The sequence below is a fragment of the Crinia signifera genome, chromosome 9, assembly GCF_055691185.1.
Source record: "Crinia signifera chromosome 9, ASM5569118v1, whole genome shotgun sequence".
Classification (NCBI taxonomy): domain Eukaryota; kingdom Metazoa; phylum Chordata; class Amphibia; order Anura; family Myobatrachidae; genus Crinia; species Crinia signifera.
In genome coordinates, this window is record NC_139225.1 from 37,966,834 (window position 1) to 37,980,622 (window position 13,789).

General features: G+C 45.5%; 1 protein-coding gene across 3 annotated transcripts in view; it reads right to left on the minus strand.

The window, feature by feature from the left end:
- The window catches only part of LOC146035427 (ceramide kinase-like), an 85,191-nt gene that overhangs the window by 23,370 nt on the left and 48,032 nt on the right, over positions 1-13,789 (minus strand). For 2 of the 3 annotated variants that reach the window (XM_083158859.1, XM_083158858.1), the window contains exon 1: positions 3,917-4,203. The exons of the other annotated variant lie outside the window; for it this stretch is intronic. In XM_083158859.1, coding sequence (XP_083014985.1) covers positions 3,917-4,040 — 124 coding nt within the window. In that variant the 5' untranslated portion in view covers positions 4,041-4,203. Of the gene's footprint in view, positions 1-3,916; positions 4,204-13,789 lie in introns of those variants that run through there. 3 annotated transcript variants of the gene reach the window in all.

Below are 13,789 nucleotides of genomic sequence, written 5' to 3' on the forward strand. Positions count from 1 at the left end.
TATCCTTCATAACTGCTCTGTACAGACGTGACCTCAGGGAACCAGTGAGGTCAGCATCACTGTCTCTCATTACAGGGTTCCGCGGCCATCACCTGGGGCAGCAGAGGCTGGTTTGACATTCTGGATCCACCCACCCCCTGAAGGGACATGCTGCAAAAAGTAGGAAAGTAAAGTCTAATAACGAATTGGAACTGATGTCCTGTATCATGCAAGTCAACATAACAACACAAATAAGTCACCATTTAAACAAATAAAATATGGAAGCATACATACTTCTTTTTGCCTTTTACCCTGAGACAAATCCAATCCGATCCCTCCAAACTACCCCTTACAGTGACTGCATCACACTATGCATGTGCAGGTCTCCCCGGTCCTAAAGCCAGAAGTCCTTATATCTTATCGAGACGGCTGTCCTTTGTGATTTTCAACATATTTCTTAGTACATACTGGTATTGTAAATGCTGTTATGTATCCGATAAGCAGTGGCGTAACTAAGTTTTGGGTGCCCCCCCCCGCCGTTAGGGGGGGGCGCCGCCACCCCGCCAAGCACCCCCCCCCCCAATCCCCTGTAGCCTTACCTATCGCGCTGGTCCCGGCGGCTCCGTTCTTCTTCTGCTGAGGACCACCACAAAATGGCCGCCCCCATACAGCAGACAGTTTCAGAGAACTGTGTGCTATATGGGGGCGGCTATTTTGTGGTGGTTCTCAGCAGAAGAACGGAGCCGCCGGGACCAGTGAGATAGGTAAGTCTGCGGGGGATTGGGGGGGTGTAACTATAGCACCGCAGCCCCCATATGCACAACGCCCCCCGCGGTGGCGGGGTCTGCGGTGCTATAGTTACGCCGCTGCCGATAAGTGACAAGATGAATCGCATGCGTTACTTAGTACATCCGCCATTTGCAGTACGGATGGAGTAATGGTCACAGCACTGAGGTCATGGGATCGATTCCCACAATGGCTCGATTGTGCAGAGTTTGTATATTCTCCACGTACTTTTGTGGGTTGACTCCGGGTGTTCCGGTTTCCTCCCACAATCCAAAAATATACTGGTAGGTAAATTGGCTCCAAATATTCTCTGTAAAGCGCTGCAGGATATGTATGCACTATATAACTGTTAATAAATAAAAAAATAATAATAATTGCATTCAATGAAAATCCAAGTACAGTAAGTGCTCAGTATATCCATAACTATTAAGAATAATCATGTAGACCAGAGATGGGGAACCTTCGTCCCTCCAGCTGTTGTTGAACTACACATCCCAGCATGCCCTGCTACAAATTTGATATTTGGCCATGCTAAAACCGGTATTCCGATATCGGTATAATGTCGGACCATCATCCGGCACCTGCCTGGGCACCCTCTTGTTACAGATGGAGCATCTCTCAGCCAGTGCCGGGGCTCGCCATAATGCTCCCGCTGGCCAGATGGTGCGCCATCTGACTGGGACACGCGAGCGTCTCACACCCATCCCAGTTTTTGGGTGGCAGGGGACGTGAATCCTGCCCGTCTCTGTTTCAGGGAGATGAGCAGGATTAGGCGGGGGTGCGGGGAGGCTGCGTTTCGGATGCGGTAACAGTCGGATGCGTGTGCAGTACAAAAGTGAAAGGCTATTGTTCTGTTATCATGCTTTAACAGCAAACATTGACTTTGAATTATATGTACTAATCCTTGGACAGAGATAAAATGGAAGGCGATAAGTTACCAACCAATGAGCTCCTAAATGTCATTTTTCAAACACAGCCTGTAAAGTGACTGTTGGGAACTGATTGGTTGGGACTTTATCGGACTATTTTATCTGTCTCCAAGGCAAAGCACAATGACCCCAAGAGAGGCTGTCTGCAATGTCTGTACATGGTATTGCCAACATGGAGTCCTGGGGACTATGTAAAACCGGATCCGGATAAGACCCCGGACCGCCGAACCAGACATCAAAATTTGCATTCCAGAGCTTGTAGTGTCTGATCTGAGGGGTGTCTTGTGATAGCTGTCACCGGGACATGGGGAATGAAAGATTACAGCCTCCCCGTGTGGTCCGGACCATTACGGTTTTTGCTACATGCCCAGACCCTACAGGGAGGCTTTATTCTCCCCCTCCTCCTCTCCCTGGTTACAGCTGTCACCTGAAGCCCCCCCCCCCCCCCCTCTCCTCCTCTCCCTGGTTACAGCTGTCACCTGAAACCCCCCCCCCCCCCCCCCAGACAGGATACCCTGTGGTCTTGTCCGGTTCCGGTCCTTACCCATACCCTGGAGTCTTGATGTCATCACTTTATCCCAAAATCCTAAATGCCTATTCTTTGACCTGGCTATCTCTCCTGAATCTGATGTGTATTTGCTGTTAGTATCTGAGCCATTCACCAGAGCTGCCTTCTGTGTTTCCTAGCACGGAACAGCAGATTGCATTGTGTGAACTGTTTGCAGATGTGGGTGGCTGCTTCCTGACATTCTGAAATCGCCCTTTGTACTTACCAACAATGTAAATTCCACTGTTCAGCTCACTAATTACCCTTACAAGCTCTGAATAATTATCTACTGGAGGATAAGTGTCCGGAGATGCGCAAACAGAATATAAATGCTGCGTATGACAGATGTAATATATATTTGTGGTATACAGATTTAAAGCATCTCAGGTCTCACAATGGGGGTTCGGAGTAAGTGTGACTGGGGAAAGTACAGGAGGGAGTTACCCTCTTTCTCCATTCACCTTTCCACCAGACCCCCAGGTCACAACACACTCACACTGTAGTTTTCCTGATCATAATCCCACTTATATAGGAATAGAATACACATTTCTTATGGGGCCTACACATGGGGTGATATCAGGATATTTTCTAAGCGATCTCACTAGATCGCTTAGAAAATGCCCCAACATCGGTCCGTGTGTAGGGGCGATAGCGATGTGATGTGGCTATCAACCCTGCGATTATTATGCAGCATGCTGGATAAATCTAGTTAATCTCGTCAGGGTCAGTGTACCCTGGCCCTGACAGATCGCTCAGCACACAGCGCTGACACATAGCTGTGTGCTGAGCGATCTTGCTGAGTGTTCTAAATGATCTAGCATCGCTCAGCAAATCTCCCCGTGCGTAAACCCATTAAGCATCACCCTGTGGGTGGGATGTATTAATATACATCGCCGCCCCTCGCCAACCAGCCGCCGCGATGCTACCGCATATGTACTGACCCCCGTGATACCTGTAATGTGGTGTGCGGGGGTCTCCGTCACATCCCGGCGGCTGTCAGTGTCCCTGGCGTCTCCTCCTCCCCCCTGCAGCCGGATGTCCTCCCGGCTGTGACACCTGCTGGGGGAGGAGGAGATCGATGGAGGACAGGAGGGGGGGTCGCGTGCGATGGCGGGCTGTGATAGAAGCCCATAGGCTTCTATAGGGTATTGCCACCCAGAGGTGGCGATACCCTGCCCAGCGGAGACGGGGCGGACGGGTATTGGTACATAGGAAAATGCGGTAAAACCCCTGTTTTACCGCATTTTCCCTTTAGTACATCCCGCCCTTTGTGTGGGGCTTAACTGTGGAAGATGAATATGCATGATAACTTTAGTCTACTCTCTGTAATAATTCATTTACACCAGGCATGTCCAAACTATGGCCCTCCAGCTGTTGTGAAACTACAATTCCCATCATGCCGTGCCAGTTTTGCTGTTAGAGAATGCTAAAACTATGGCAAGGCATGCTGGGATGTGTAGTTTTTCAACAGCTGGAGAGCCACAGTTTGGACATGCCTGATTTACACTATATTAATGCTTTAGGGGCACTATCTTGGTCTGCTGCTATCATACTATATTAGTATTACATTTTATTTATAAGGTGCCACAAGTGGTTGGCAGGCCGTACATTTGGCACACATCAGAACAACACAGGGTACACAGAAGTTGGACACCCTCCCCGCCATCTCACTTACCTTTACGCTTCCATGTCCATCTCTTCTTATCAAATGTCCAACTAAGTACTCCATGTTCTAGTGTCACATAAACTTCTGTGCCCTGCAGCCTCAGCAAGCACATGGGATTGTCTCTCTCCATCATACGTGTTGTATGTCGCACAGAGCAGAGTGCAGGTGAATGGGACTTGGCATGCTATCCTCTTACTGTGTCTATGATCTGTGCCTCTGTACAGCCTCAGTACAGGGACTGTGCCAGAGTTCTGCCTGTTGCTGTCCTCTCCCCCGGCTTCTGGGAAATAATAGTGTCACACTGCTGATAGCAGGCAAAGTACAGTCCAAGGCTGTCCAACAAGTTCTGCCTCCAGCTCCTTCCTCCTCCTTCTCCTCCCATCAGTTTCATGGGAGCAATTTGCCGGTTGCACTCTCTTCTATTGTTTATCCCAAACACAGCTCTGTGTAAGGAGATGATTATATGAAGGGCTGCATTTGAATAGAGGTGTTGTGTAAGCATTAGGAAGAACAGAGACAGCCTGACACTTTTTTTCAAGATGACAGGAAATAGTTGATCATAATGCTTTGTCTAATAAACATTAGATGGATAACGTGTATTTCATTTAGTCAAAGCAGCAGCGTAAACTAAACTGAGCACTTACTGTACTTGGATTACGCACGGCAACAAACATGGTTCAGCTGGGCTATGTGGTGCAAACAGCCGACATACGCATTACTGGGTACGGTTTAATGCAACTAGTGGGGTAGTGGGCAAACTTTAGTAAGATGGAATGGCTACGAATGCATGTATTTGTAGCCATTCAATGTCAATTACCGGCCGTAAATTAGCTTTTGCTAATTTACTAAGCCTAAAATACGTGTGTGTTCAACCGGTATAGTCATTGTATTTTTTATTTTTTTTACAAATACATACACCATCGGAAGATCAAGTATGTATTTCACCATACACTTGAATTCAATTTTACTATCAGGTCATTTGTTGAATACAGCTAGTAATTCAGTAGAACGTACGCCTGGATAATATTCCTCATTTTCCAGGCCTATTGGACTGAATCCTGCACGGGTCAGTCAGATTTGTGGAAAAATAAATAAATAATAATATTAAAAAAAACTGGCATGCGGCCCCCCTGCCTGCCAATAATCAGCCTCGGGCTCATTGAGACGGTCCTGGTTGTAGAAATACAGGGGGGGGGGGGAGCTGGGGTCCCCTGTATTTCTATAACCAGCACCTAGCTGTTGGCCCCGATCCTGGTTCCCAAAATACCGGAGACAAAATGAGTGGGGGTCCCCTGCATTTCGGACTGGTCAGCCCGTACCAGGTCGCTGAGGACCCACCCAATAAAAGGGTCCCCACCTACTGGGATGAAGATCGGGGCTGTCCCCGATGCCCCTGGGCGGTGGGCACGGGCTGAAGGCAGTAAAAGTGTAAAAAATAGAAATATAATTATTGGGTTTTGTTGTCGAACAACAAGTCTCAGCAAGTCTCCCCCGCATGCAGGGACTTGGCGAACCACAAGTCCCAGCATGCGGGGCATTAATGGGCCTAATCGGTCTTGCAGTTCTATAACAAAACCAATGTCCCACTAAAGCACACAGGCTGATTTAAATAAAAGTTTAACACACACAACATTTACACATACTGTACTTACCTATCTTGCCACGTAGGTTCGGTTTCTTTGTTATTACACCCGCAACGGCACCGTCATGCATGCGCAGTGTAATCGTAGCGCATGCACAGTCTGTGGGAGCATTGGCCATTGCGTAGAAACATGAACAAGGCCCTCTGTTTTCAAAACCAAGAATCACCTTCTGTGGCACAAGACTCTGAAATAAAGGGTTGAAGTGGGGGTATTTCTGGTGGGCTTCTTGTGGTATACACCAGTTGTTGCCACAAATAAAAGCTGAATTGTTTACTAGATTAGAGCTGATGGAAATCATGTGCTTGCTTTTGGGTATGGGTCATTGGGTCGACATGCATTGGGTCAATTACTAAAGGTCGACACATTTTAGGATGACAGATGAAATATGTTGAAATGCTCAAGGTCGACAGGGTTGGAAGGTGGACACTAACATTATGTTGACAGTGTCTAGGTCGACAGTGGTTTTTCATGTTTTTTTTGTATCAAATGTCGACACATTCGACATTGACACCATATCGGTGCACCACGTCCCGTCAAATGGCTTGCTGCGCGCGCCATGCTTCGGGCACGGTGCCTCGCTACTCTTGGCACACTATTCTTTTCTCCTGCCATACCATAGTGGATAGTAGGGCATGAAATACTGCCTGTAGGCCATGTCGATGTCTGACTGTCGACCTAATGCTTGTGTCGATGTTTCAACCCTGTTGACCTTGAGCATTTTGACCTATTTCATGTGTCAACCTAAGCTGCGTTGACCTTTAGTAATCGACCCAAGGCATGTCGACTTTTAGTATGTCAACCCAACAACCGTATACCCTTTCTTTTATTGGGAGCAATGTTGCACCTCGGTGGTGAAGTACCGCTCCGGGTGTGCACGCCAAGTCTACTGTTACAGTAGACACATTTAAAATAAATACATGCAGTAGCTCCAATGTAACTGCCGACGCACTCGCACAGAGGCGAATTGTCCACAAGGCAATGTCTGACGGTTGCTTCTTTGTACGCAAGCAGCGGAGAAGACAATGCCGGTAGGTGTCTCAAGCCAATACACATTCTGGTTTGGTCCCCACACATTAGTGGTCCTGGGGTCCCCACAAACCTTATTCGGGCCCTGGAAATCAGGGCCAGAGGAAAGGGCAGTTCTATGTCCATGACCTACAGTATATAGCAGAAGACAGCAGATAAGGAATGTGGGCAAGTTTTCGGTTATGCAGAAGGACAGCATTTGTTCTGATGATAGGCGGTAATATTGTATGCTTGCATGTGCTAAGTGTTGACACTACACACATCCTGTTACAGGTAAGCTCCTAGCTTACATCAGGTAAAGTGGTGGGAACAGATTTTACTCTGTTGTCTGTCTGCAGCTGGAAGGTGTTAACAGGACATTCATTGTTCAAAGTACTGTATACGATTGTCCACAACTGTTCCATGACGTGCAACTGACGCTAGGAAGTAGACTCAGATGTTACAGGTGCTATTGCTGCAAGGTGTGTAAGGGATCACATTTCTTACACTTGTGATTTCTCCTGAGCTCTACAAAGATGTTAGGATTCGTTGTGTATTATTAGATTTGCACATACATAGACAAAGTTCTTGTTCACCTAAATCGAGCTGCAAGTTCAAAAGAATAAATAAAATGTTACATGTATGGTGCCCATAGACGGTCCGTTCCCGGACCGTCCGTTCGGTACTATGAGATGCGCACTCCCGCGCATCACATAGTACGGTACAAAAAGTATGTGCTGCACATACTTTTTGTACTAGCTACACATCTCATCGGATCACAAGGCATGCGATCCGATTCGATGCGTGCTAATTAAGTGCCGAACGGATCCGTTAAACGGACCGTGTGCTATATATTATATGGACACAATGTTTCAGAAGAAACAAGAGAAAAAAAGATTGTCCCTGGTGTGGTGCACCTATTACAAAAATGATACAATAATATTTAACTTTTAATTCATCATTTAAAATTATTTTGCGAAATATAAAACACAGAAAACACTAAATAGAAGTGATAGACAAAAAGATAGAATAAGTGTGTTTAAAATAAGGTGGCTGGGTGGCGACGCACTGTCAATTGTTTTATTTTAATTCTTATCAGAGTATATCCTCACAGGTTTGTAGTGTTATAACTCCTCAGAGAGAGGGATGCTCATATCTGGCTATCTGAATCGTGAGTCAGTCTGCCTAGGCACTGTGTATTCTGCGTATCCTATTCGTCAGGGTGGATGCTATGTTGCTTATTAATATCCTGACATAGAAATCTCACGCAACCAGTGTCAGATTGTGGCAAGAAATGACAGTCTAGGGTTTGAAGGAGCTAGAGTCATCAAATCTATAGGTCAAATGCAGAGTGCTCTACATGTGTGAATATGGTGAGCTGCAAATATATTTTGAAGCAGCCACCTATTACTCGCAATACTGTGCCCGTATGTCTGTGCCGCGTTCAAAATTTGTATATGTGTGTCACCAAAATAACTGTGTCAATACGACCCTTAGTTCATAGGGTCACTCCAGCGTTAGCAGTGTATGGATATCGCTGTGTCAAGGAGTGGTTATAATTCCACATTAGCATGGCCCCGGTTCATAGGTTCACTCCAGCGTTGTTAATATGCGGGTATCACTATGTCAAGGGGTGGTTATAATTCCACACACAAGGGGCGATTATTGCGCTAATACACAGTCTGCAATGTTAATAAAGAAATTTTAATAAAGAAATTGGTCACAATCACCCTTGAGGGAAAGAGCTGACATAGGACATAATCATAACTGTTTGTAGTAATCCCATGTGGGGTGACCCCGTTAAACCGGGTTCCGTTATTTTAATGGGTGGTTTTAATTCCACATTTAATTATATCTGGGAGTGGTTTTAATTCCACAGTAACAGCGTGATGTTCAAAAAAGTATAGAACAGTTCAGAAAAATACTGAAGTGAGTGGTTATAATTCCACTTTATAGAAAGCCAGAGATAGAACACAGTTTAATATGTTGGCGCGGTCACATGTATATGTTCAGGTATGGGCAAGTGGACGCACTGTCCCTCAGATACACATAATAATTTATAAATAATTCACAATTACATATCTGTTTGATAGATCTGAATAGAGCTAACACAACTAACACAATGTTGGCTGGGACTCGTAGCAGGCTGTAGGTTCCAGCACCGTGGCTGCGCCTGCAGAGTCCTCAGAGTGATTATTATACTTGTTATGCTGTTTTATTTTGTGCAGGACACATAGTGTAGTGACAGTATCAATAATACATCTGCAGCGCTGTGTTAATTCAGAGATATAGTGACCCTGACTGCATGTCGAATCTGCTGTCTAGATGAGAAATTTTTCGAATAACCCCCTAGGGATATATCAGCAGTCGACCATGTAGTGTCGGCACTTGAATTGGCAATGACTCAAAGCTGCTGTTAATGTCGATACCGTGGCTATGAGTCAGTGCCACAGTGTAGCATGTTCCAGAGATAACTCTAGTAAATGCCCGAGCTAAAGTCATTCAATCACGGAGTTTGTATCGAGAAACTGCCACCTGGGTAGACTTAGAAATCAGTCTGCTACCAGGATTATATATCGCGATGCGGCAATACACCTTGTAAATCTACGGTGTTGCAGGCAGAACCCTATAATCGGGTTTTTTTAACGAATAACCTGTGGGAAAAAATTACAGATCAAAATACATTTCTAACACAAGTGCGTCGCCAGACAGCACACCGCTAGCCGGCGTACGCTTCGCAAATAAGCTTTTTCAAGGCCAACCAGACCCGATACCCGGAAGCTCCTTTTAAACCCGCCGTTCGGCAGGGTTCACCAATCACGGCTCTTGCCGCATGTAGCTAATGAGTTCTTTGATGGTAACACTCCCCCTGTCCACTGACGATTGTGGTATGTGACCAATCCCGGCTCTCATTATTTATTCATGAGTGCCGCAAAATGATAGGGCTTCTGCACGTATCTCCCAGCCCCGTGTCTCGCGTGTGACCAATCGTGGTTCTCACCGCATTCAAATATCGCTGGGATATGGTCCTCCCCTCCTCCATATCGTACAGAATAGTAGGTACTGTAATGTATATGCCTTTGTACCATTTCTCATATAGGTCCTGAACACCGCTCTCACTAACGCTATTGATTCTATGGCGTTATGGTACTGTGCCTTTATAGGTCCAATTGGACCCAATCCCTCGGAGCATAATTAAACTAATCAGAGTAGATTCGGTATACAGAATATGTGGTATGCCGTAATATAGAGTGTGTCGATATGAGATGTGTCAATATAAACTAGTGACACTACGACCTCTGATAGTTATAGACAATTAATGGTAAGTAAGTATCAGTTGTCCCAGATTGAATCCATGGAGACAGTTACATTTGTATAGTTGCTAAAGTATCCAGGGAAATATAAAATTATAATATATAATATATAAAATGGGGAGCCAATTGTGTAGTATACGTACTAGATAGGTCCACAAGAAGTTAATTACATAAATAGAGTGTAAAGAAAAAGAGTGTAAAGAAAAAACTATATATAGTGGGGAGCAATCTAGTATACATCTGACAGTGCCCACTTTACTGTCAGAGAAGTGTAGGTAGAATACTCATTCCCGAATTAATAATGAACCAAATTAGTGTACATCAGAATGCGATAGGTGTGACGAGAGGTGGTCAAGAATTGCAACGGAATATTGTGATCGTAGATGCGTGGATATCAGGTGTAGATAAATATGAAATCCAGTGAGACGTGGATCTGTGTCCAATTATGATATATAAAGTGATATTAATTATTTTGTGGGAAATACAATATAAAATAAATTATTTAAATAAATTAAGTTAAAAGGTAGGGTTTGAGAAATAAAGTGTAGGGAAAAGGTGTGTTGAATTCATGCAAGTGAGGTGAACAGCAAACCAAGCAAAGACTCGCGTGAATAGGAAACTAGGAGGGAGGGAAATATTAAGGAATATGAAAATATAAAGGCTTATATTCGCCTGTGAATCAGCTCATATAATGAGTCATCCCATAAATTTTGATACTGGTGGTTATATAATAATCTACAGAGAAGCTGTAGGTCATAATGTCAACCGGCAACCAAATAACATATATGTTATTTTAATTCGTTTATATCTTTAACAGGTAAAGAAATATATAGCGAGGATACAGATCTGTATTGACAAAAAATTGACAAAGAATAATAATAATGAGCACTCCTTTCTCCGCATAATGCTCACAAAAGCCGTGGAGTACGTGTGGAGGGATAATACTATAGCGTGTGCCTACTGGAGGATGATAGATGGACAAAGATATATGGGGTAAGGTGGAGGAAAGGGGATGATTCCTGAGTGCCTATCAAGCACTGGAACCAGCGATATTACAATATGTACAATGAAACTATCATAATGTTATGTGTTTCTTAGTCTATTGTGCGACTTATTACTGTTACTGCGGTGATGGAGCACATGAGAGGAGGACAGTACGTGTGTTGCAGGTCAGTGGTCCAGGGATGGTGACCAGAGTCATTAATAGGGATTGGAGAGGTCAAAACCAGAAACAAAGACAAAAACAAAAGCAAAAAGGAGAGAGGTGAAGGGCCAAAAAGGGGGTTTTTTTGGAACAGAATGGGAACAATCCATATGGTGGGGTTTAGGAAGAGAGGGAGGATACACAATTGGGTCAGGTTGAGGTTTATCAGAGGAACGCTGAGAATTTATTCTCCTCATTCATACCCTTGGGTGACATGGTGTCCATAAGGAAAATCAACCTGGTTTCTTGTCTCAGGAGTTCCCCATCCAGGTCACCTCTGCGGATTCCAAGGTCCACCTTTAACATTCCATAAGCCCTCAGACCACTGGGGTTGCTGTTATGATATTTATAAAAATGGCGGGCCACTGGTGTCAAAGTTTTCATTGCTTGTCTGTCCCTGGGGGCATTCCTGATGCTGGCAACATGTTCCAAGATTCTTCTCTTAAAGGGTATATATTATAGCTTAAGTGCTATATATTTTTTTTGTATGGTTTGGTGTGCTTTGTTCATACACAAGCTTTACCCTAGTTCAGGGTTGCCTACCCTCTCAGAATGGCCGGGAGGCTCAAGGAAATCGGTTCCCCCTTCCAACCCCCCGGAAAGAGGGGCAACCCTCCCACAAAGCTGCCCGACTCCCGTGATCCCCCCGCCAGTACCTGCGACCCCCCTTGGCGGGGGGGATCCGCGGGTCAAATGACGCGAATTGCGCCGTTTTAGCCCCGCCCACCGTGTACAATGCATTAAAAATGGCAATGCACATCTGGGGCTTGTCTAAAACGGCACGATCACTCTGTACACGCCCCCAAACAAATAGCCACTAGTGTGGCTCTGCCCCACCCGTTTTCACTCCCCGCAGCCCCCCCCCCCCCTGAGCTGGCTGCCCTGTCCCGGAAAGGGCTGCCAGAAAGTATGTAAGTAGTTAAGTATGCCCTAGTTCACTTTGTTTAAAGCCCTGTGACTCCACACAATTTGAACCGAGCTGCGAAAATAAAATAAAAAAATTGATCTTTTGTTTGTACTGTTCTGTACACTATACCCCGGTACGCAATGGCAATGTGCCGCTGCTCTGTTGCCTTTGGCAAGCATTAATGAAAACAAGAATATTAGCTATGAGGTGGTCAGCATTGTCTGGAAATGAATGTTATAGAGGTTCCCAATCTTTTTTGAATCACGGCACCCTAGTATATCAGAATTTTTCCACAGCACCCCTAGGTGTAGAAAAAGAAATATAAAATGAAGTAGATTGTGTTTATATGTGTTTCTTTGGGTCAGTTATGTGGCGAGGGACAGGATTTGCTTCTGTTTGTACACATATTTTATGATTGGCAGCCGCCAGCACTGGTTTTGCCCATAAATAGTTGATCGTAAATAATTTTAATTGGTCCTGGACCAACAACCTGAGGCACCCCTGTAAGTGTCCCGAGGCACCCCAGGGTGCCGCGGCACACAGTTTGGGAACCACTGTTATAGAGGTTAATAATACTCTAGGAACAAAGGAAATGGCCTACATTTATATGATTTTAGATTTTTTTTTCTCATTTAAAAACAAACAAACTTCAGAATCCAACCCAAAACTAGATGATGTATCAAATCCAGCAGAAAAATAAATAAATCCTACGCACATCTCTTATTTATATAAGAGCAGTGTAAAGGTACGTACACACGGATACATTTGGCAAAAGATTTGGGTGTTCCTGACCGATTGAAATGATCAATCGCTCAAATCATTCCGTGTGTTTGAACGATATCGATGCCGATGAGCGTACCCATCGGTCGTTGTCTATTGTCTTTCCTGCATGCAGAAAGATCATAGACCAATCTTTATCTATGTGAACCGCAGTGGCGTAGCTATAGCACCGCAGCCCCCGCGGTCGCGGGGGGGGGGGGGCGCTGTGCATATGGGGGGGCTGCGGTGCTATAGTAATCCCCCCGCCCCCCATCCCCCGCAGGCTTACCTGTCCAGTGTCCGTGCATCCCGGCTCCCCTCCTGGCTTCAATCAATGCTATGGAGACGGACCACGATAAAATGGCCGCCCCATAAAGCAGACTGTTCTCTGAAACTGTCTGCGGTATGGGGGCGGCCATTTTATCGTGGTCCGTCTGCATAGAATTAATTGAAGCCAGGAGGAGAGCCGGGACGCGCGGCGGACAGGTAAGCCTGCGGCAATGGGGGGAGGGGGCATGGGGGGCACGGGCAGCCGGGGGGGAGAGGGGGGGCGGCCCCCCATTAACGGCGGGGGGGCGCCCCAAACAAAGCTACGCCCCTGGTGAACCAATCATTTCATGTGCATGCACGATGATTGATTTGGTAAAGCCGATGACTGGCTTCCTCTCCCCTCCACCATCGTTAAAGATCAATCGTTCATGTGTAATTGTTTGTACAATCGTTCACTATTTGACACCGTTTGTCCAGAAGTTCTGAGGACGAGATTGGATTGTTTGCTAAATCTTTTAGTGTGTATGCACCTAAAGAAATATATTCGGAATGTGCTAGGCAAGTTAAACTACACATCCCAGCATGCACTGCTACAGCTTTGCTATTTGGCCATGCTAAAACTGTTGCAGGGCATGCTGGGATGTGTAGTTTAACTTGCCTAGCACATTCCGAATATATATCTTTAGGTGCATACACACTAAACAGCTGGGAGCCAAAGGTTCCACCATTCCTGTGCTAGGTGTTCCTGAGTAGTGACTGGAAGGTGGTTATTTAGATTGG